This window comes from Camelina sativa, chromosome 13 (assembly GCF_030686135.1).
Source record: "Camelina sativa cultivar CO46 ecotype springtype chromosome 13, ASM3068613v1".
NCBI lineage: Eukaryota > Viridiplantae > Streptophyta > Magnoliopsida > Brassicales > Brassicaceae > Camelina > Camelina sativa.
The window spans coordinates 11,620,770-11,645,371 of record NC_141892.1 but is presented as its reverse complement, the minus strand read 5'-3'; the positions used below and the strand labels follow the sequence as shown (position 1 = coordinate 11,645,371).

Sequence of the window (24,602 nt, the reverse complement as noted above, 5' to 3'; positions counted from 1 at the left end):
AATATTTAGAATTTAGGAATTAGTTTTTAGTATTAGAATTTTAATTCAATTATGTGGTATTTTTGGAAAATTTTACATTTTAGTGGTATTTTTGGAAAAAAAACTAAATTATGGTATTTTTAGAATAAAAACATATTTTAGTGGTATTTATGAAAATTTTCCTATATTTAATATATTCGAATACACTTTTTACATATCTTTTACCATTTTGATCTATTTAATTATATCTGTATTTAGATTTTTTTTTTTTGTTTTTACAAGGAAACGAAATCTATAAATTCTTTATTCAACTATTTTTGTCTTTCATAAACAGAAATAAATGAATTTATTTAAGTTTTTACTAATGCAGTTTTTATTCGTATTAATTAATATATGGACTGCCATTTTTGTACTTAGGCCTGGTCAAGTGTTTTTTTTTTTTTTTTTTTTTTTTTAATACTACTACATTTTATAAATTGAGTTATGCTGAACACATGGCAAAGTTTATAAATTCTAAATGTTATAGAACAAAATGAAACCAAAGATAGTTTTTCAAAGCCCGACTAGCTAGAACAACAAAAGAGAATTTAGAGAACAACAAAAATGCAGAGAGAGAATCAAATTCAAGATGAGAGAAACCACCGAGCATCCTTGAGCTTTAAGTTGTTGTTGTTGGAGAGATCGAGACCGAGACCAGAGAAGCGTTTCAGGGTCTTTGTTGCGAGATTGAATACACAGATGTCCGGGGACGAATCTTGGCCACGTTTGCAAGCACGGTCATTACGGGTGAAGTAGATAGAGTCTGGTTCGAGACCAAGGTTAGGGTCAGCAGGCACGGTGATACCCAAACCAAGAAGCAGGGCCTCATCACCTGGAGAGTAGACCTCATCAACAGTCCGGTTCGAGTTGTACATAAGATCATTTATTTCTGGAAAATAGTTACTCTTCTTCTTGTAGAGACGGAAACTCCTACGCCTTGTTGTCTCGTTAAAAATGCTCTCAACCAACAAAACCGTTCCTGATGTTGTAACAGCAATGTTAATTGTTAAATCTTGCTCCCTCTGTGAGAGGATACGCACCCACGTAAAAGAAACCTCCTATTCTAGAAAACTTCAGATTTTGAACGACTTGATCAGTGTTCAAGGCGTAAAGACTGTTACCACCACCATGGAGTACAATATCAGACAAGCCTTTTAAGTCCTTGCGATCGATTTGTGTAGAAACTTCACTATGGTGATCTTCCCCGTTCTTCCAATAAGCTAAATATTGGGCACCCAAGCCAAAGAACCAGACAACAACGTATTCTTGCTTCTCTTCGTCTACCCACAAAAGACCTCTCAGATTCTCAGCCCTCTGGGTGTAAACTTTGCTACCATAAACCAAGCTCGCCTTGAATCTCTTGTCTCCTACTCGCTCAAGACTAAAAAGCGCACCTTTGAACGACTCTAGAGGTGGAAGATGAATCCTCTTCTCACTAAACACATCAATGATACAGAGATTGGAAACAGAATCTAGCACCAGGAACCATTTGCCTGAGTTTGCTAAGAACCGAGTCCCTGAAAAGTCTCTCGTGGTTCTGTAAACTCTAGCTTCATCAGGGTTGTAGAGAGCACAACCACCATCCTCTGGAAACAAAATCAGCCATGGTGATCCGATTTTTCTTACCAAGGATCGTTTCGAACACGAATTCCAATTCGAACACACCATATTAGCACGGTGAAAATCCACAAGACTCAAACGTTCGAACACGGATCTTAACACGTCATCAGGGAGCTCCGACCAGCGGCTAGAACTAGCAGTCTTGATGCTTTTATCTGTTTCTGAAACAGAGAATATGATCATATTGTTATATGGTCTTTAGTTATTCACTACCAAATACTACACCATAGTGTTGTCTATTCTTGGCACTTACTCGTTTCTTTGACATTTGCTTCTCCCCTTACTGATGTAAAATCCTCTTCTTGAGTTACAGTTGTTTGCTGAGATTCAGAATCCATCATCCTGCAAAATCAAATTCTTAGCATCATCGATACATATAAACTATAGTTACATTCGATCAAAAGGTCATATATGTTCAGTCACAGTACCAAAAACAAGAGCTAGGTCTCGTTAATCACAACACCACCTCTGATTCAAAAATTTAATCCTCAATCTCTCTATATAGAGCTATGCCATATTCTATAAGCAGCTTTTAACATGTAAATTCAGAACAGATGGACTCACGTATGATTTTGATCGAAACAAACCAAACCCTAAAACTATATCAAAAAAATACGAATTTGAGTGAACTTCAATAAAAGAACAAAAAAAAAATACCCATAACCCTAATTCTTTCAATCGAAACACAAGCTGGGAGAACAAGTGAAGAACTAACCTCGGAACCTAAACACAGAAGCTCGAAGAACTCGAAATTGCCTCCGCTAAAGAGGAGAAGAAGAAGAAGAATAATAAGAAAAAGAAGAGATACATAAAACGACGCCGTTTGTTTTTACAAAATACATTCAAAACGGGCCAGCCCGTTAAACTAAGGTACTATATACAAAAAATTTAGATAAAGTTAAATTTTGAGGCTTATTAATTGAATGTTGTAGTATGTATCTTCATAGGTTATGGCTTCTAACTACATACATAACTATGAGGAGTCATGACTTGGTTTGCGATTTGTGATGTATCATTCACCATGTTTAAGGCTTGTAACCAAGAGTTTTCAGGTCCATGATATGTTTTTAAACTCTCTATGTATAGAAATAAAGACAAGTAAAAAAGAAGAAAGAACAAGTGTGGAAATCTCTCAAGAACACCAATATAAATAAAAAAAATCAAGATGGGAGAAACACCATCTGGTTAGGCTAAGAAGAACTGAACGTATGTTTATAGGTTATGAATTATGATATTAAACATTACGTGGAAAAGTCGGTAAGTTCTGTCTTATAGAACAAATAAGTAACCCTTTTTTCCAAAAAAGTTCACGGCTTGACGAAGAAAAAATAATAATATTACGGCTTATATAGAGAAAATATGTTTATTGTTGTGTACAACAAATATGATATGTAATATACTGTATATACAATCAAAAGATGACTTTGGTCTGAGATGTACCACTCATCACCATTTCTAAACGTATAACCGTCATGCCCAGAAATGTTTTAGGAGCCACCAACCAAAAATTGAAATGGAAATAGAATAAATTAATAGAAGACAAAAAGTTTGGAAATCCCTCAAACCAAAATCAAGAAGGGAGAAACCATCGAGCATCCTTGAACCTTATATCGGAGAGACTAAAATCAGGGAAGCGTTTAAGTTTCTTTGATGCAAGATTAAACACACAGATGTCCATGCATGAACAATACCATCTACAGGTGTGGACACGGTCATCACGGGTGAAATAGATGGAGTTTGGTTCGATACCAAGGGTATGGTCGGCAGGCACGGTGATACCCAAATCAAGAAGCAGTGCCTCATCACCTAGAGAATGTACCTCAACAATATGGTTCGGGTCGTCAGTAATAGCATCAGGGTCTGGATTAGGATCCTTCTTGAATACACGGAAGCTCCTATATCTTGTTATCTCGTAATAAAAGTTCTGAACCAATAAAACCTCTCCTGCTCTTGTAACAGCAATGCTACTGCGAAATATCCCTCCACTTATGTGATCCAATCTGACTTTACGTAATAATAATGTATCGCTTTTGTATACGTCCATGAAACCTTCTTGTCCAGAAAATACAAGTTTTCGAATGAGCTGACGAGCCGTGAAGATGTATAGACTGTCACCACCATGGAGTACTATATCAGACAAGCCACGTAACTCCCTGAGAACATTGGTTGTTCGTGTAGGAATGTCACGGTAATGATCTTCCCCGTTCTTACAATAGGCTATATAGCTGGAAACCATGCCAAAAAACCAAACAACAACGTATTCTTCCTTCTTCTCGTCTACCCACAAAAGACCTTTCAGATCTTCCGCGTGCTGGATGAATGCTACGCTACAATCATTTGAACTCTCGCTGAATATTTTATCTCCTACTCGCTGGAGACTGAAATGGCCACCTTTGATCAACTCTAGAGGTGGAAGATGAATCCTCTTCTCGCTAAACACATCCATGATATAGAGATTGGAACGAGAATCTAGCACCAGGAACTAGTTTCCTGAATTTGCCAAGAATCTAGTCCCTGAGAAGTCTCTCTTTGTTCCGTAAATACTATCTTCCTCCGGGTTGTACAGCCTAGTACAACCACCATCTTCTGGAAACAGAATCAGCAATGGAAATACGTTTTTTCGAGGCAACGTTTGTTTCGAACCCGAATACCAATTGGAACACACAATCTTAGCGCGGTGAAAATCAACAAAACTCAAACGTTCTAGTACAGATCTCAAGATGTCGTTAGGGAGCTCCGACCAGCGGCCAGAACTAGGAGTCTTCATGCTTTTTTTTTCAGTCACGCTACCAAACAAAAAGTAAGCAAACGAGCAAGAGAATGTAAACGTTCATGTCACTGTTGCATTTTGGTTTTATCACTTCAGCTTCAGCTTTACGTATTCTTAATTTCTAGCGCAATCGCTATGTATAAGCTTCTAACATGTAATAACAAGGGGGGGGCTCGCTATATAAATAAGCCTAATCCTAAACCCTTAAATCGCTATGTATGAACCTAGAGTCCCTAAACTCTAAACCCTCATGTAGCTACGAATATATAAGCTTCTATTATGCATAGAATTCCAATGAAACGGTCACACGAAACAAACCAAAATATCAAAAACACGAATCTGAGCGAAACGAGCAAACAACGAGAACCCTAAAATATCAATCGAAACCAAGGAACAACACAAGGTGGGAGAAGAACTAACCTCGGAAATCTAGGAAATTAAGAACCTTAAAACACAGACGAGATCACCGATCGAGATTTGTGTGCAAAGGTACCCAATTCAGCAATTACCGTAATGAAGTGAAGATGAAAGAAAAACTCAAAATTATCTCTGCTTGTCGTCCTTAAATAGAGAAAGGGATGCTTAAAACGATGCGTTTAGTTTAACCAAAATAAAAAGTTGATAAAAGATTTTAAGTGTCTTCTCATATAAATTTTGTTTTCAAGTTATTTGATTGTGACACGGATAAAATGTGTCATATGTCAATTTTAAATTTACTAAAATAGGAAAAGCCAAAAAGTAAAAATTCTAAATTAGTAAAAAAAAAATTGATGTATAATTAATATTTATTTAATTTTTCTTAAAAATATTTATATTTAATTATCTCATAGTATTTTTATATTTTAGTTTTTTTTAGTTATACTAGGCATGTGCCCATCGATATCTGATGGTCGGTTTGTTACGTTCATGAGACTTTAAAGACTTGTTTACCATCCCTACCTACATGATCTTTCCCGGTGTTATTGTCCTCACTCGCACAGTTCCGACAGTCACTTTCCGGAAGGACACCCAACCTGAGACTACTCCAGCATAAGCACGCTTAACTGTGGAGTTCTCTCAGGACCCTTAACCGAAAAGATAAGTGCACTTTGGTGACATAGGTGGTCAAATCAATTCTTTTAAACCTCCCATTAACATATCGCAACATCCTCGTTGCCAACCAAGACCATCACCCCCGACGGTGTGAGCCCACTCGACTCCACACTCGTCTGAGTTCGGCTCTGATACCACTTGTAATGCCCCGATCACCACCTTTTAGTGGACCCATGTCCAATTCCTGTTCATGGATTCACCTTCCTTACTGAGCCTCACGTACTCTCACTAGACCCGTGAGCCCATCCATATCCGACGGTCGGTTTGCTACGTTTGAGAAGTTTTAAATACAAGTTTATCGTCCCTACAAATCACCACATGATCTTACCCTGTGTTTTGTCCTCACTCACACAGTTCCGACAATTACTTCCTAGAAGGTCACCAATCCTGAGACTACTCCAGCTCAAGCACGCTTAACTCTAGAGTTCTCTCATGACCCTTGACCGAAAATTTAAGCGCACTTTGGTGACATAGGTAGCCAAATCAATTCTTTTAAGCCTATCCGCAAGTCTCTGAAACCGGTATGTCACACTATCCATCTCCAATTCGTCCAAAACTTGAGCAACGGCCACAAGAATCTATAGGAACCAAGTAGCAACCCAAACAAGCAAAAAAAACACCACAAACAACATTAAAAAAGCAAAATAAAAAAGATCTCAGAATTTAATCAGCCATGGTCATGCACTCACTCTTTTGCAGAAAGATCTTACCCAACAACGATGAATCCACACGTTAGGAAGCCTCTCCTTTGTTCCTAGAAATAGATCCCACTCCATAGGAACAGATCTCACCCCATAAGCCAAGAATCTCCCTAAAAGCCTCAAAACTCTCAAGCGCTCTCTTTTCTCCCTCTGTTTCTCTCTGAAAATGGCGAACAACACTCAACCCACGATTTAGGTCAATTTTTCGCTTAAATACTTGGTTGGTTTGGAGATTCCACTTAAACCAAACCGATCCAAATAAACAACTTAATTCAACATGGTCGTACCGAAATTTGCTGGTGTCGATTGACACTCCTCCTGGTGTTGATCGACACCCACCCCCAAAACATACTATTTGGTTTGGGAGTGTTACAAAAAGTATTCAGCTCGGTTGTCAAACAATATATATACAGTAAAACCTCTATAAATTAATAATGTCGGGACCATGAAATTTTATTAATTTATAGAGGTTTTAATTTATCGATAAACTAATAATTATTAAGTTATCGATAAATTAATAAAATATTAATTTATGAAGAGATTTTTTTATTTTCATAATTTTGAAAATTTTCTATTACAAAATAATATATTTTTCTTATCATTCACCTTTTTAATTTTCATTGAATTTGTAATATTAGCTATCGTAATAGGATGAATAACAATTGTTTACTATATTATCTAGGTAAAAATGATAAATGTTAGAATTTTAGAGCTTAGAAGAAATTGTTACTACTATCCTTCTTCTGGTAATGATGAAGTCGAAGAAGATATTGCAATACATTTAGAACCAGTTACTAAAGAAGCAATTATCGCATCTAGGACTCTCCATGATTTTTGGATGCGATTTGAGAAGATAACAATGAATAAGATTAGAGATGAGCTCCAACAAGAATGCAAATTCAAGAATATGAAAACAACAATAGAGTTATATTTCACTAGGTTTTCTTAGATATAGGCAAACAACATAGAGTCATATCTCACTAGATTTTCTTAGATATATATATATATATATATATATATATGAGATTTTTATTAGTTATGCCATTTTTGTTCAAAAATTTTTCCCAAATGCCAGTTTTTTGTTTTGTCGCCAAAAATGCCAGTTTTGTGGGATAAGTAGTGTTTGAAAAGACCAAAATAACCTCTCATTTAGTGGACGAAGAGAAGTGGTAGGGGAATTCAAAATTGAAAATATTAATAATGATTGGACATGCATTAATGGCGAGATGGACAGACAATTACGATTTTTATTGTGGTAAAAGGAGTTTACTGGAGTCAATGCTGCCATTTTTGAAAACTAAAACTTTCCTAAACTTAAACAGAAGGAAAGCTTCCAAAGTAGTGATGTATTTTGTAGATGGTATCTCATTTATGTGTTTGGGATGGGTATTACCTTTTAGAAACAGAAACATGGTTGATTGTTCAACAGAGGCTACTGAACTATTTTGCAGGTGGCTTCCATGAATGTAAGCTGGAAGGGTCTTTTTGTATCTTAGGTTGGAAGGGTCTGTTTTTTTATTGTCTATCGGTTGTATTATGTCTACTTTTAGCCTCGGTAGACATGTCTAACTGATAAGTAAGATTTCTACTGTTTTTTGTTATGTCTATCGTTAGTAATGTCTATCGGATTTATTATATCTATCTAACTTGTAATGTCTATTGACTTTGTTATGTCTATCTGGATTGTAAGTGCGTCAGTTTTATTTCTATTGATTTTGTTTTTTTTTTGTCTATCCTAATTATAACGTCTATCGGATTAGAATGTCTACCACCATTAACTTGTGTAAAAGATAAAAGATAAAAGAGCCAAACACCTTCATTCGTTGTATAACCAGATAACAGATAGACCTAAAAAACATGAATACATGTCCCTCGAGTAAGATAAAAAGGTGGACTAAAACAGCAAAGCAATACATTCTTCTGACTAAAATAATAGGGTAGACATAATCGGGGAAGACAACAAAAACAACATAACTATATGTCCATCGTATTGGATGGAGATATTCGCCAAATGATGATACTCAGTATCCAAATTTCCTAATGAAAAACCCAACTGCAAAGAGAAGGACAAGGACATAAATTAAAGTGTACAAAACAAAAGCAGATGTTGGGCGGTTGGATTTTGGGTGTGTGGTAAGAGGTGGGAATCGCTGAACAAAAGCCCTGAAGTCCGTTTACCCAGCACTTACTCTGCGACCATCTCCTTGAGGATGTCGATCTGTTCGGAATTCGACTTATCCCCGAACACTTCACCCAACCTGTTCAACAAATGACAACAATTTTCATCGGCCAATGAGTGGTTTCGGTGAAAGTTGAAAATGGTCCATCATAGGGTGGACATCTACCTGGTCTGTCTTCTCTGGTCCACCATGGACACATCATTGTTAGTTACAAACTGGTCCTCCGGAGGCATAACATACCCAGATCCAGCATGGTCATCAGACCTGCATTGGAAGCATAGTAAGGAGCGACATAAGTAATTTGAGTAGACAAGTAACGGTAAACATTTGGTCTAAGAAAGACCACATAAGTAAATTAGGTGGACAAGTAATGGTAGACAAAAACCTCTCTTGGTGGATGTCGTCCATCGCCCCATCAACCCTGCACATTTGGTAACTTGTGAGTTACCGAAGACATAATGATGTTAAAATGCAAATGTGGACAAATACATGTTCTGATGATTTTCTATCCATAAGTTAATGGTCTATCGTGATAAATACAGTGGGTGGACATACAAAGTCGGATCTTCAGTTAGGTCAGAAGACAGATTTTTGTTAAAAAGCAAAGGTGGACAAGGACCATGTTCTGATGGTTGTCTACCAGTAAGTCAACGGTCTATCATGATACAAACAGTGGGTGGACAAAAAAAATCGGATCTACAGATAGGGCTACCAAATATCTGGTATATCGGCTTATTTTCATAATTTGGTGGACAAAAAAAAGTGGATCTATTAACTAGTCTATATGATCAGTTTTCAAACCTATACGAAGTACGCGGCTCTAATGAGAATTCGAAGCAATTAAACACAGACAAACCTGGGAGAGGCGGGGTAGCGGCCCTTGGCTCTCCATCGCTTAAAATCTCGGCATCTGCCACTCGCACACTAAAACGAGAAAGACTTTCAATCACGTTTTTTGGATTTCTTAAAAAATAAAAAATAAAAACAAAGCAAAAGTTATCTTAAATACCAAGGGTCGGGTTCGGAAGACGGTTCCCCTGTGTCACCGACTTCGGCGGTTTGAGGCGGAAGAAGCGGAGGATTCGGCCGTAGATGTAATTTATCATCAACACGTACGACGGCTGTCGTTGGCGGATGTTCGGCGAGAAAGAATAGACAAAGAAGAAAGAGACTTCGAGCGACATAGGCTTCGAGAGAAAGATTTCTCTTTCTGAAAAGAGAATACGAAGGGGTTGGGTTTACGAAGTGATTAAAGTATTTTTTAATGATTGTTTTCTTTAACTAAAATTATTTTCTTTAATTTTAAAGACAGATCAATCAGAGGGTAAAGAGGTATTTCTGCAGTGTGCGTGTGGCATGCGGGTGAAGCAAAAATCCAAAGTGGCATCCATGAGAAAGTTGTTCACTGTTGATGGCAGAATATACAATATTCTCTATATATATATATATATTATTTTATTTGATTATTAATTTATGATATTTATGAGACCATATTTTTAATAGGATTTCTAAAAAAAAAATTATCTTATTATTTTATCGAAATTTGTCATTTTTTACACCGGCCCAACTCGAGACCGGAAGAATTTATTAATTTATAACGAGTATTAATTTATAGAGGTTCTACTATATATATATATATATATATTTTGTTTATCTTTTATAAAATCTTATGTTTAATTTGGACAACAAATGTAAATTTAAGCAATATGTGGCCATGTAGGGGTTTCCACGTAATGTAATGTGTTGGGATGTTAACCCTCTTCTTAGTATGCATGCATGCATCTCTATTGAAAAATCTGATATTAAGAATATAATTGCTTACTTAACTATCTATCTAGTCACTAATGACAAACTTAATATGATTATTTTGTTATTATTAACCTATCATATATGGCCGTGTGGGTTTCCGCGTAATGTAAATATGTAATGTGTTGAGATGTATATAATCTTAGGCCTTGAATGGAAGCCTCATATTTGCGGAATTGTTAAACAGATTTTGAAAAACGCACTTCGTTTACCATTGAGCATTTTTATTATAAACTTGTGGTTTTGCAAAATAGAAAAACAATAGTGATGAGTGCGGTTTTGGGAAGACAAATAAGCTATGGACCGCTTTTAGAAGCTAAAACAGGTTTTATCTAGCGGTTGGACAAATTACAGTTATATATACTTTTAATTTTTAATTTTGGTTACTGTTAAAATATTATATATATATTAATTTTCTTCCATTAATATATACTTCTATGATAGATATGTAAGTTTTATCTAGTATTAGTATCTCTTTTTTTTTTCCTTTCATATCATTGTTATATAATATTAAAATAATATTATATTTTAATTATTAGAGATATTAGGTTTTATACAGTTATGTTTACTTATGCCAGATATATTTTGTATAAAAAAACTATTTACAAAATCTATGAAAATATATTAAAATTATACCTTTTGTTACATATATATATATATATATAATTATTAATACAAAATAAATTAAAATATATAAATATACTAATTATTAATAAAATAATATGAAATCCGCACTGCAAATAGTTTTTCACCAATCAAACATTATTTTGTACCACTTATTTTGCATAAACCGCACTTGTCCTGTAAATATATTTATCTCGCACGTACCGCAGTTGAACCGTACCGCACTAGCAAATACTTTGTCCCGCACTACCAAATCCGTGGTTACCATTCAGACCCTCTTCTAAGAATTTATCTCTACTAAAAAGGTGAAAAGATATAATGGTGAATTGCATACTTATTAAAACTATCCATCTAGTCATTAATAACAAATTTAATACTACTTCTCTCTCAACTTTTTATAAATGGTTAATTAAGGCATTAATCTTACTTTGGAGATTACATTTTTTCTATTTAGAGATATCTCTAGGAAAGAAGTGTGTAGTGTTTGACAATCTTTGTTTAATTAATATTTCACAAGTATTTTAAAGTCTTCCTAAGTAACAAAGATACTAGGTAACAACCCGCACTATGTGCTCGATAAATCAATTTAAATAAAATTATTATAAGTAAAAATATTGTTCATACAACCAGTATCTGTTTATGTCAAACCATATATGTAACTAAAGTTTTTTTATTTATTTATTTAAATCTTCATTTTTCGTGTAAAAATATGTTTCATACGTGAAATCTTTGAAAGTGTAAGATATTTTATTAGTCCTGGGCGTTCGGGTATTCGGTTCAGGTTCGGGTATATCCATTCGGGTATTTTGGATATTGAATTTACTATCCATAAGAGAACTGAATCTAATCGGATCGGTTCCGGTTCGGTACTCATTCGGTTCGGGTTGGTTTGGATAGTTGATATAAGAACCGAACCAGAACCAAAAATTTCGGTTATTAATGGTTTTGGTTCTTAAATATCCGAACCTACTAAATAACACCCAAAATTATCCGAAACTACAAGTACAACAGTTCAAAAGTTACAACAATCCCAACAATAAGAACATGTTATCAGATTTCAAGTTTCAAAAGGTAGAAAGAGTTAAAGGAGATTAAAGAAGAATAAGGTTTAGAGTTTGAGATTTGAAAAGTAGTAGAATCAAATTGGTAGTTCTTCCATCTGCAACTTCTTTTTTTCTCCTACTGCCTGAAATATATTAGATCACAAAGTCAGAATACATAATAATATACTCGGTTCTTAAAAAGAAGGAATACTAAGAAAGGTACATGAGTCATTTGGCTCACATACATTTGAACAATATCTCGAGTGGCTGTCTTTCTGGAATGTGGCTGGTAAAGTTGAACCCGTCTGCAGAAGTTTCTCCATGCTATGCTTTCAATAAAGGCAGGAGGTATCTCACCTAACACCAACATCTCATTACATGCCTCTCTAAAAACCGCTTCTGATACTCTACCCACTTGCATGTTCCCAGCAGTTACACCACTACCGCTGTTCAAATTTTGCTGAGTCGCTCTTTGCTGCCAAGCGATGTATGGCTTGCATGTTTTAAGATGTTTCGCCAAATTCGAAGTTCCAGAAGTGGTCACAGTAGTTACACTTGCATCTGTTTCTATGATCCCACACCGGAGACCTTGTCTTAATTTCTACTTGGGAAGACGAAATAGTCATCTACACAATCAAAAAATAAAAGCAACAAAAACAGTCACTACATACATCAGATTCAGAAGTATAGATTTATTTCAACAAAAACAGTCACTCATCTACACAATCGAGACATGAAAGCAACAAAAACAGTCACTACACATCAGAAGTATAGATTCATTTTAACGAATCACCTTATTGATGCACTACACAATCGAAATAGGAAATAGTCATCTACACAATCGAATCTATGAAAATCTATAAAGTTAAAACAGTCACCTTATTGAATCTATGAAAATCTAGAAACAAATACGACATTGAATGATAACTTACCTTGAATAAAACCAACAAATTGACGAAACAGAGAGAGAAGATCAGAAAAGTTCAATGTTTCACTTTTTTCTTGTGGTTGTCGGCGTCGAGAGAATGAGAAAAGAGGCAAGGTGGGTCGAAAAAATTAGGTTTACGTGTATATATGTGGTGGGTTTAAGATGGTGGGCTTAAGATGGTATAAAATCGAATTGGACTTGGTTGATATTGGACTGGACTTGTACATATGTAAATAACTAATTATTAGTGGGCTATATAATGTGATCTGTTAAGGTTTCGGGTAACCGAATGGGTATCGGTTAATAACCGAACCTAACCGATATCCATGGTTATTTGAAATATTATCCATTCGGTTATTACCCTATATCCAAACCCGAACCAAAACCGAAATTTTCGGTTCGGTTCGGTTCGGTCCATTCGGTTCCGGTTATGTGCTCAGGACTATATTTTATGGTAGAGAAAATATTGATAAAATGTTACTATTTATTGCAACATGTCTTTTGTGACAGCTTGTCCTATGGGGACAAGCTAGTAGTGAGGCTAGTGGAGTCCACTAGCCTGTGGGAAGGTTGTTAAAGGGTGAGGACCAGGATTCGAGGAATGCCTGGCGCACCAATAATCTACTGGTGGATTAGGATATCTATAGTGATGGGTTAGGATCGATGCCCTGCAGGGCCAGCTTGGGGTCCGTTGGGACGGCTAGCAGTGAGACTAGTGGGGTCCGCGGACAGTCCATTGGAGCAGTGAGGCTAGTGGGGTCCACGGGACGGGTTGTTACATATATAGCGGGAAGGGTTTTGTCGATATTTAGATAAATTTAAAAATATCATTAATTTGGTGTTAAACGGGTAAAACATCATTTCTTTATTTTATTAACACTATCGGTATCCGAGAATAAATATATCTAATTAAATTGATTAAGAAATATTATGTAAAAAATAAATTATATTGCAGTATTATATGGTTTAAACTTTAAACCATAAAATTATTAATTATTATATAATTATAACATATTTAACCAACAAATACAACTTATAATTTAAATGTTTTAGTTATAAATAATTTGTTCCGCGATGTATCGCGGGTTCTAACTTGTTTGTTTCAGAGTAAAAAAAATAGAATAATACATTGAAGATAGTCTAAGATATTATTGTATTAAGCACCCAATACTTTTACCTTAAGCAGGTAGTTTTGTGTTAATTATAAAACATAAATGTTATTGTTTCTTCTCTAGTTTAATGGACGCGTACGCTGTACGCTTCTACCTTAATAGGACTAAGGTTTGGATTTACTGTCAATATTTTGTTTTTGGAATAACTAAAATTGAACATGACCCTACAACAATGATATTTATATATATCCAGGTGTTTTATATTGTATAAACAAATATAGAATACATCAACATTCCCTATATAGAGTGTTTTATATTGTATAAATTAATATAAAATGTAAATGTTACTTTTCTGCTCTAACCTAATGTATTATTGGCTAAGCTCTCGATGTTTGATCAAGACGTCTTTAATTATTTCTTTGTTAGTGATAAGCATTAACATGTTAACATCTAACACACACAAAAATAAGAAAACAGTGCCTTACGTTTTCTCTCTGGAGATATATATATAGAGAATCGGTTATTGATAATATGAGTTCATGATTAGGGGATTTTATTGTTAAACGAAAACAAAGAATCTAGTAATTATGATGAAGGAAAACGTGTTACTAAGAGTGTTTTAATTTTTGTTTTTTTGTAATATTCCACAAGTTCATTTTCTTTTAGTAAAGAAATTGAAGTTTTCCAAGTTCATTTTGCTTTGCTTTTATCCCCAATTCATTTCATCGGTCAAGACCACTTCATCGTCGGTTAGACTATTTTAATCTTCTTTAATTTGTAATAAATTGTAGGATTAAAAATATATAGCTAGAATATTAAAAACCTCAAGAGTTCAACTTCTGATTGTGATTGAGACAAATCTTTTATGGCTATTTCCAAGAACTCGATAAAAGATCAAGAAATGAGAATATATGTTTCAACTATAGAGTATGTGACTCATAAGGAATAAGAAGAGAAGAAATGCAGAACCAAACATGCTTATATGTTATAGGGATATAAAACTCATGAGAGTTTAGAGACAACGATTTCCCAATTATTTTACTTACAAGAAAGTTTCCCTGGACTTAAATAGTTCAAGAAAAAAATAAATTAACATGTCTATATATTTCAATCGCCTTCAAGATCAATATCTCAGTTACTTATTTATAAGAGAGTTTCACTCTGGAATTGTAAAAGTAACCTATCACTCTTGGGTTTCCTCCATCTCCTTATCAACTTCATTTATCTTCTTGGAGATCTCTTCCAACTTCACTTCCATATCGTTGAACTTCTTCTTGACCTCTTCAATGGCACCAACATCAGTTCGACCAGTTGCAGGATGAAGTTGGACTGTCTCCGCACAGAGCTTCTCAAACTCATCTTTCAACTCCTTGCTCTCACGATCCAGCTCTTCAAGACGAGTATCCACACTAGTGTTTCCAACATTAGCCATTTTTTCTCACAATGATATCAAAGAAAGAAAGAAAAGGATGAAAAAATTATAAAATGATATTGTGAAAAAATTTTGTGCGTGTTGCAATGTAAGAAAACCTCTTCTAAACATCTCCATTTATAGCTGAAAAAAGGTGAAAATGTTGAGTTGCGTACTTTAACTCTCCCACCTACGCCACTAACACAAACTTACTAGTTACTACTTCTCTCATAAGTTTATCGTTAATTAAGGCAATAACCTTACTTTGGAGGTTATACCTCGTGAAGGTTCATTTCTCTACAAATTATCTGTTAATAAAAATTATAATGAAAATAAATGGAGACAGATAATAAATAAATAAATATAAAGAGAGTTAAAAAGACATGACTATTTAAATAGACACATCTTTTGTAACGAAAAGTTGTGATGAAAAATATAAATAAAAACAGTGAAAAACACAACTCTAAATACAACCATTTGATTTTTTTTTTAAACATATAAAAACAAAAATTTTACGAAAAAGTACTACGAAAAATCGTAATTGTTGTGTGTACGCTTGATTATATTTTTACCTAATAACCCATATAAACTGCTTTTAAATAGAAAACATCTTTCTTATTATATTGAAGACTCAAATTCAAAAACATTCTATATAAACCATATAACTCTCGGAAAAAGAACTCTAGGTATTTTTATTAAATTTTATATTTAAAATTAACTAAAAGTTGTAAATTAGATTCATCATTCCAAAAATCTTTTGTTAAATCAAAAATTGGAAGAATTTCTTTACTTTTAAAAGAATGAATGCTAGAGAATAATTTAGAACGCTGTAAAAACCGTTGTGATTAAAATTTTATATTATTTTGTGTCATAGCAAAAAAATGAAAATAGTTCAAAGAGACAAATATATATATAAATTTCAACAGATACGAATATTCGAATAAACACAACTCTACAATGAACAGTTGCAACTTTACAAAACACCTGTTATAATGAATAATGACAACTTTTTATAAAACACAAAATTTAATTTTTTTAAAAAAAAAATAGAAAATTATCCAAAAGGTACGATTGAAAAAACACAATTTTTTGTGACATTTATTCGGATTTCTAACACAACTTTACAATGAACAGTTGCAACTTTACAAAAAAAACGTTACAATGAACAATCATAATTTTTTGTAAAACACACAATTTAAATTTTTTAAAATTTGTTTTAGAAAATTATCCAAAAGGTACAATTGAAAAAAACACAATTTTTTGTGGCATTTATTCAGGTTCCTAACACAACTCTACAATGAACAGTTGCAACTTTACAAAAAACCGTTACAATGAACAATCACAACTTTTTGTAAAACACACAATTTAAATTTTTTACAATTTTTTTTAGAAAATTATCCAAAAGGTACTAAAAACACAATTTTTGGTGGCATTTATTCGGATTGCTATTATATGTAGATTATTTAGTAAACTTGATTTTTTAATTAGATTTCGTGATGATTTAAAATAAAATAAAATTATATCTTTTTCAAAAAAAAAAATTGACAGCCAATTAATTGTTTAGTAGTGTTTTTGTTTATAATGTTTCATTTACCATGTCAAAATTGCCAACTAAAGAACCTTCAGGTCCCAAAAACTATTTTCTAAAGAAAATGGAAATTAAAAAGGCAACTAGACATAAAACCAAAAAGTGTAGAAATCTCTTAAGAAACACCACAAAAGGAATGCAGAAGGAAACAAATCATCAAGACGGAAGGAACCATCGAGCATCCTTGAGCTTTAAGTTGAAGAAACCCGGGAAACGTTTGAGGGTCTTTGTTACGATGTTGAACACACATACGTCAAGGCATGAACTTTTCTGGACAGAGAAACCAGCATGGCGAGTGCGAGAGAAATAGATAGAGTTTGGTTCGATACCAAGGTGATACCCAAATAGATAGCAGGCACGGTGATACCCAAATCCAGAAACAGAGCCTCGTCACCTAAATAATCTACCTTAACAAGCATGCTGTATAAACTATTACCCGGGACTCGGGAAGGGTTCTTCTTGTAAAGAAAAAACATCCAAGGCCTTGAAGACACGTAAAAGATGCTCATGACAACCAAAAATTCTCCTGTTGGTCTAACAGCAATACTATAGCGATACTCATCATCATATAATCCAGTCGGAGGAGATGGCAAACCAAATGGTGATAAAATATCCTTGAAACCTTCTTGTCCAGACGAATCATATGTGAGTTTTCGAATGTGATTACCACAAGATAGCACCATATCAGACACGTCTCGTAACACAAAGCTTGGAATCTCACGATAATGATCTTCCCCATTCTTGCAAAAGGCTAAATACTCAGTCATATACTTGATCCTATGGAAGTACCATACAACTACGAACTCTTCCTTCTTCTTGTCTACCCACAAAAGACCTCTCAGATTTCTAGCTTTATGGCTGACACAGCGACGGGTTTCTACCTCCTTGAAAGTTTTATCTCCGACCCTCTTAAGCTTATATTGGCCACCTTTGATCGACTCCAGAGGTGGAAGATGGATCTTTTTCTGGCTAAGTACATTTATAATATAGAGATTGGATTTAGAATCCAGAACCAAGAACCAGTTACCTGAGTTTGCCAAGAATTTAATGTTTGGCCAATATAAGCTTAAGAGGGTCGGAGATAAAACACACATACGTAAGTCTCTCTTCGTTTTATAAACCCTAGCTTCCTTGGGGTGGTATAACCACCATCCTCTAGAAACATAATAAGCAATGGAGATCCGATTTTTTGAGGCGAGGTTTGTTTCGAACACAGATACCAATGCGAACATACCATCTTAGCGCGGTTTAAATAGACAAAACTCAAACGCTCCAACACAGATCTTAATATGTCCATAGGAAGATCCGACCAACGACCATCGGCCATGATTAGGGTTAATGAGATTAGGTGTGTAGAAGAATGTGTTGCTGCTGAGATCGAGTTCTTGACCTTCAGAAATGCAGAACTAGGGTTTTTTTTCAAACAATATGCGATTTGTAGAATGCGTAAAGCATTTGGGCAATGTTTTGAAACCCAACCCGGATTGTGAACCGGACTAGCTCCTGGGTCACTGGGTCATCGGGTTAACCGGGTTCGACCACGGGTCAACTGACTAAAATATATTTAATGCATTTATATAAAATAAACATTTTTCAAAATATTGTAAAAAGAATATCATGTTTAACAAAGTATGAAGTTTAATAATAATAGTAAATGATTAAAACTTTTAAATTCAAATCAAAAAATAAAAAAACACTGATAAAACATCTCCAAAAACAATCAATTCTTCTTACGCAAAGCATGAGATATGAAAAAAAAAGTTGAAAAAAAGAGATGTGTTGTGAGCCATTTGTGTTGCCGTCTAAGCTATAAAGGAATAAAAAGTTTTTAAAATAATTAAAATTGTGAATCCCTATATTCTTTTTCAACAATCTAGTAGATTTTTTTGAACCGCTAACCAGCCGGGTCAACCGGTTCACCGGGTCACGGGTTAATAGTGGATTTTTCTGGGTTTTACCGGTTTTATTACTACCGGTTATTAGCACTATACCCGAACCGGTAAAGTCTCCAGGTCACGGATTAACCGGTCGAACTGGCCGGTCTGGGCCGGGCGTGAAAACATTGCATTTGGGCCTCTCGTAAACAAGCCCCAACGTATGGCATGAAAGAGTCAAAAGATTAGGTTTTGTAAAGTCATTTTAAAACTTACCACTTTTATACTAGGGTAAATTATATGTTATAGCCATAGGGCAAGTTTTTTTAATTATTTTAGGTAATAAGTTATGTTTGTTTACACCAAATAGCCACCTCCCTTCAGCTGGACATTTTTGCCCTCGCAACCAAAAAGCCAACCGACGAGGAAACGAAACAACCGGCGATGAAACAAAATTGGGGAGTTCTCTCGTTGTTAAGGTTAGTTGCTACAGTTTAAATTTAATGTTTAATTATTGATCTTTATGTCACATTGTATTAAAAGCAAGACAAGACAAATACCAACCCAATTAATGCAGAGCATCTTTTTATTCCTTTTGTATGATTGAGAGTTGTTGTCGAGAGTGATAAAGGATGATAAAAAACTTAGAACGAGTAGGGGGAGATTGTGAAGTGAAGAAGAAGAAGAAGAAAGTTGAATTTTGTTTTTCAGGTAATATATGCAGAGGTATAAGAACAATAATCTTTCATAACTAAGTTAATAGAGTTGGTGTTTTGTTTTTTATGTACCAAAAACAAAAGGAATGGAATCTGGGTGGTTTTAATGTTTGATGTATGTGTTATGTGGGTTTAATGTTTGATGTATGTGTTGTTGGGTATTTATTTGTGTCGAGATTAATAGGCATGACATTTAATGTGATGGATGCATTTATGTTGCAGGTGTGTAATGGATATTCCTGTATTTATTGTTCTTGGTGTTTGGATTCGTACTGAACAACAAGAATGAGAATTTGAACCTAAGAAAGGAAAGTTTGGCAAGTGTATATTACTGAAACGAAACATTACGTACACGGAGCTGTCGTGTACGTTATGTGAGTTGTTCTGCATTCCGGCTACAGAGTTTACTCCGACAATCAGTTATTGGATGCCAAGGCGGATGTCTGTCATGATAGAACGTAAACGCCCTCCTGTGCACATTGACAATCAAATGAGCTTGGAAACATTCATTTTCATCCGCAGTGGTGATGCAAGTGTAAACATGTGTGTCTCATTTTCTCCCAAAAGTTAATGCATTTGTGGACACTGAGAGTCATGAAAATTACAAGTTGTCAGGGACTGAAAATCCTACAAATTCGATGTTGGAGTTAGTTATTGGGGATGAACGCAAGGACGGGGTAGGGGTTGAGCAAAATGAGGGTAAAGAGGATAATGAAGAGGATGATGAAGAGGACGATGAAGAGGATGATGAAGAGGATGATGAAGAGGACGATGAAGAGGATGATGAAGAGGATGATGAAGAGGACGACAGAGAGGATGATGAAGATGATGATGAAGAGGATGACGGAGAGGATGATGAAGATGATGATGAAGATGAGGACACTGATGGATCAAGTGGAGGGAGTACGCTTGATCCAACTATCGAATGTAGTGAAGGAGATGAAGAAGATTATGATTACAACAAGTGGACAGATTTTGTCAACAGAGAAAACATGATTGGGCATACCGGAGACGGTGGCGAGAATCAGATTCCAGTGGTTACACCAGGGGACTTTACCCGCTTATTACAATTGTGTACGTATAAAAATGCACTTGTACGTGATGGACCAGTTCTAGGGAATGGTGATATTGAACCGACTGATCCATGTACGTACAATACGGAATGTGAACGTGAGGAAGTATGCGAAGATGCTGGTTTAACGTACACAAATGATGAAGAACCTGCTATAGGAGAAGGAAATAGTTTAGACATTGAAATTGGAGAGGCATCATTGGATGTGATGTCTGAATCAAGGGCCAAATCAGGTGAGAGATTAGTCACCTTGAATGAGTCGTACGAAGTTTTCAATGGCTTCAAAGCGATGCAAACAGATGACGCTGAGTTACTTGATATTGTTTATGCTCCAGTGTTTGATGATTTAGCCCATCTGAGAGCAGATGAGACACAAGTTGAAATTGCCACGACAGGGGAATCACTGTATGTTGGAAGTTTGTTTCAAACCAAAGAAATGTTGCAGCAGACAATGTCTTTCCATGCAATCAGAAATTGTTATTGTTTCCATCAAATTCGGTCTTGTCCACGAAGATTGGAATTGGTATGCGTCGATAGAAGTTGTCCATGACAGTTGGCTGCAAATGTTGTAAAGAGATCTTCAAATTTCAAAATCAGTAGGTATGTGGATATTCATACTTGTGACATCGACACCCGGAAGAATTATGGTAAACATGCTACTTATAAAGTTGTTGGGGAAGCGATCAAGAGTAGATACAGTTCTACGCAAGCAGGGCCTAGAGCTGTTGACGTTCCACATCTGATATTAAATGACTTGAACGTTCGCATCTCATATTCTACCGCATGGAGAGCTAAAGAAGTGGCAGTGGAACATGTTAGGGGTGATGATGAGAAAAGCTACAGGTTTTTACCGACATATTTGTACCTCCTTCGTAAAGCTAATCCAGGAACAATCTACCACCTCCATTCGACACCAGAAATTGATGGCAAAGAAAGGTTCAAGTATGTTTTCATTTCTCTTGGGGCCTCTATTAGGGGACTACAATATATGCGGAAAGTCGTCGTTGTTGATGGAACACAACTTCAAGGCTGTTACAAAGGATGCCTACTAATAGCGTCAGCCCAAGACGGTAACTTTAATATATTTCCTATTGCGTTCAGTGTTGTTGATGGGGAGACAGATGCATCGTGGATATGGTTCTTTGATAAGTTAAAGGAGATTGTTCCAGATGATGAAGATTTAATGATAGTTTCAGACCGACAATCGGGATTGTTTATAAGCGCTGCAAAAGCATATCGAGTGAGAGATTTTACAAAATATTTTGAGGAATTAAGGAGTAGGAGTCCTGAATGCGCAAAATATTTAGAGGATATTGGGCTGGAGCATTGGACAAGAGCATACTGTAAAGGGGAAAGATACAACATAATGTCAAGCAACACTGGTGAGTCTTTCAATAATGTCCTCATAAAAGCGAAAACCTATCCGATTGTGTACATGTTGGAATTCATTAGGGAGATAATAATGTGATGGTTTGGTGAAAGGAGGAAAAAAGCTTCCAAGTGTACGTCTTTGGTAACTCCTGAAGTTGATGACCGGTTTTTGCAAGAGCTTCCTGAATCTGGGAAGTTTTCAGTTATGATGTCAGGACCGTGGAGTTACCAAGTGACTAGTAAGACAGGCGAGCATTGCCATATTGTTTTAGACCGGTGTACGTGTACCTGTCTAGTGTACACAAGGTTAGGAATTCCATGCGAACATGTTCTAGCGACTGCAATACATTTTGGGATCAATCCGAAGTCGATTGCTGCTGCGTGGTATCTGCTTAACACTTTTACAGCTTCTTATCAAGAAGTTGTTCTACCAATTGAGGATCCAAAAGACGTCGACATTCCAGTTCATGTCTCTGAACTTCATTTAATCCCTCCACACAGTAGAAGACCACTGGGAAGGCCAGTTTCAAAGAGCATTAAATCAAAGGGAGAAAACCGGGTTAGTAGTTATTGTATCGAATTTGTTATTATAGTTACGTTACCATACTCTAGATTAGATATGGGACATCTCATGTAGCACTTTCCATTTATTATTAACAGAAAAGAAGAAACAAACGCCCTCGTCCAAATAAGTGTACCAGGTGTAAACGCTCGGGCCATAACAAGAAAACTTGCAAAAATCCGATTTAAATAAATTGTTTTCACTGTAAACCGCCCTATGTAGGGCGTGTATTGCTATTCACTTGTTTGGTTGTACGGTAAATGAATCATGTGTACGTACACATCATACACTGTGGCTATGTATGTACATATATAAGTCGTAGGAATCCTAATCCCTTGTTTCGTTGTACGTTTACTTAATGATGTGTACGTACACATCATACATTGTGGCTATGTACGTACATGAAAGGTTTTGGAAATCCTATTCACTTGTTTGGTTGTATGTTTACTTAAACAAACATGTGTACGTGTACATAAATTTAAAACTTTATCGTTGTACGTACATATACATGTTGTTGGATAATTGAGCATACTTTTTATGACCATGTCATTAGGACTTTGTACTTGTGTACGTACTCATAAATTAATGGTGGGTGGTAATAAATATCATATAACATCCTAATTATTCATAAATCATAACATAGTCGGTGGAAATATAACATTTAACATCCTAATAATTCAGAATTACTTCAAGCAGAAAGAGTATTTATCCTTACAAAAAATATGATAAAGTACATAAAACTTTCATTCTAATCTTCTGTTTTTGAACACTCCCCATCATCATCTATTGTTGCGTTTTGAGTCCTTGAGCTCTCACCTGCCTGCGCAATGCTTTCATTTGGGGTCTCTATGTTATCCCTATCCTGCTCCATCACATGGTTTATGTGGTAACGTACAGCAAACTCAGATCTGTAATTGTGGAAAGTGGGTTTCAACCTTTTAGCATTAAGAACTTTGCTATTTGGAAGCTATCATACATAATAATTACTTACATCGACTGGTGATGATCAAGTCCGTCGAAATCTGGTTTTATGAAGACTCTCGACGAGGCTTCTGTGTGTACAAGACATGATACACCTACAGAGAGTCGCCATATTATGTATCAAACCAAAGTACATGTTATTGACACGATAATAACAATTTAACCATCCATACCTTCATAACTCTCAACCTTCCAAAACCGCAAGACAGAAAAGATTGGTTCGGATTTGTGTAACAGATGACACCCATTTTCTTCCCAACAAGTGATAATGAAGAGGCATAGTTGGCTATTGCACGACACTTTATACTTACATTCCTAAAGTGTTATTGCCCAGTTAATATAAATCCTACCGATGAAAATATATATACATTTAGGAAATATGGTTTACCTGCCATTGAGTAAAGTGAAGACAACTTCAATACACCTGCCATTCTCATCTCTTTTTTCACTTCCACATGAACAATGCACCCACAAACATCTATATTCAGGGAAAAGGGATAATTTAGACATCTAATTTTAGTAACTCTCGGATATGTACATATAAATATTTCTTTAATTAAAGATTAAACTTACCGAAAGATATGGGATGAGTAACTCTCCCACGATATATATCTTCCAAATCCTCGAAACAGAAGTACTTTTTCTGATTCAATGGTTGGAGCAGCGTCATCTTCGAGTCATCCATAAATTTGATTTGGTGTGGATGATGAGTATTCCTCTCATCGAGAGTTGGGTTAATTATTTTGAAGTTCTGAATCATATACCACTCACCATTTTCTATATCACGGCGGAGTTTTTTCAGGGTACCCTCTAGAAACGAGACTTCGATTGTTCCACCCTATACAAATATAATACAAATTATATTTGTATATATATAAGTACTGTTAGATATACCGAGAGAAGGATAATTTGTTTAACTAACCTGTTCATCCACAAGTAGCAGAACCCTTTTTTGTAAGAAAGTGCGAATACACCAAGAATTCAACACCTTCACGACGATAACCCAATTAGTTCTCCCGGGTTGAAGATCAGAAATAGGAGTGATGTTGAGAGTCATGGTATTGTGAGATTACGCTTTCTTTTTTTTTCCTGATCGAATACGCGATAGTTGAGGGAATTTTAAAGAAAACGAA

General features: G+C 35.3%; 4 protein-coding genes, 1 long non-coding RNA gene and 2 pseudogenes across 6 annotated transcripts; 2 read left to right on the top strand and 5 right to left on the bottom strand.

Annotated features, from left to right (window-relative positions):
- Positions 1–463: 463 nt before the first annotated feature.
- Positions 464–2,482, bottom strand: LOC104736550 (F-box protein At5g25290). Its single transcript, XM_010456551.3, is given in 4 exon segments — positions 464–1,019; positions 1,021–1,799; positions 1,892–1,980; positions 2,354–2,482. Coding segments are annotated over 3 exon segments (1,284 nt in total). The 5' UTR covers position 1,980; positions 2,354–2,482; the 3' UTR covers positions 464–602.
- A 726-nt stretch (positions 2,483–3,208) lies between these two features.
- On the bottom strand, positions 3,209–4,405 carry LOC104738182 (F-box protein At5g25290 pseudogene; annotated as a pseudogene).
- Positions 4,406–11,722: 7,317 nt separating this feature from the next.
- Positions 11,723–12,898, bottom strand: LOC109128449 (uncharacterized). Its single transcript, XR_015578881.1, has 3 exons — positions 12,787–12,898; positions 12,100–12,480; positions 11,723–11,997 (listed from the first exon to the last, which is right to left on the bottom strand). It is a non-coding gene; the product is annotated as an uncharacterized LOC109128449 (long non-coding RNA).
- A 1,879-nt stretch (positions 12,899–14,777) lies between these two features.
- On the bottom strand, positions 14,778–15,408 carry LOC147929411 (uncharacterized). The gene has a single exon (XM_087480284.1). It carries the CDS (start codon positions 15,324–15,326, stop codon positions 15,078–15,080), a length of 249 nt encoding a protein of 82 aa, XP_087336410.1. The 5' UTR covers positions 15,327–15,408; the 3' UTR covers positions 14,778–15,077.
- Positions 15,409–17,049: 1,641 nt separating this feature from the next.
- LOC104738181 (F-box protein At5g25290 pseudogene) lies at positions 17,050–18,225 on the bottom strand (annotated as a pseudogene).
- A 1,072-nt stretch (positions 18,226–19,297) lies between these two features.
- Positions 19,298–22,697, top strand: LOC147929409 (uncharacterized). 2 transcript variants are annotated; one of them, XR_015577331.1, is made up of 3 exons: positions 19,298–19,478; positions 19,706–22,485; positions 22,587–22,697. XR_015577331.1 is itself a non-coding variant. In XM_087480032.1 (2 exons), exon 2 carries the CDS (start codon positions 20,122–20,124, stop codon positions 21,103–21,105), a length of 984 nt encoding a protein of 327 aa, XP_087336158.1. In that variant the 5' UTR covers positions 19,383–19,478; positions 19,706–20,121; the 3' UTR covers positions 21,106–22,697. The 2 variants fall into 2 exon arrangements, 1 of the variants encoding a protein (XP_087336158.1); XM_087480032.1 differs by having other exon boundaries at positions 19,383–19,478; positions 19,706–22,697.
- On the top strand, positions 21,544–22,563 carry LOC147929410 (uncharacterized). The gene is made up of 2 exons (XM_087480601.1): positions 21,544–21,986; positions 22,038–22,563. The coding sequence occupies exons 1-2, from the start codon at positions 21,544–21,546 to the stop codon at positions 22,561–22,563; spliced, it is 969 nt and encodes a 322-aa protein (XP_087336727.1).
- Positions 22,698–24,602: the final 1,905 nt, after the last annotated feature.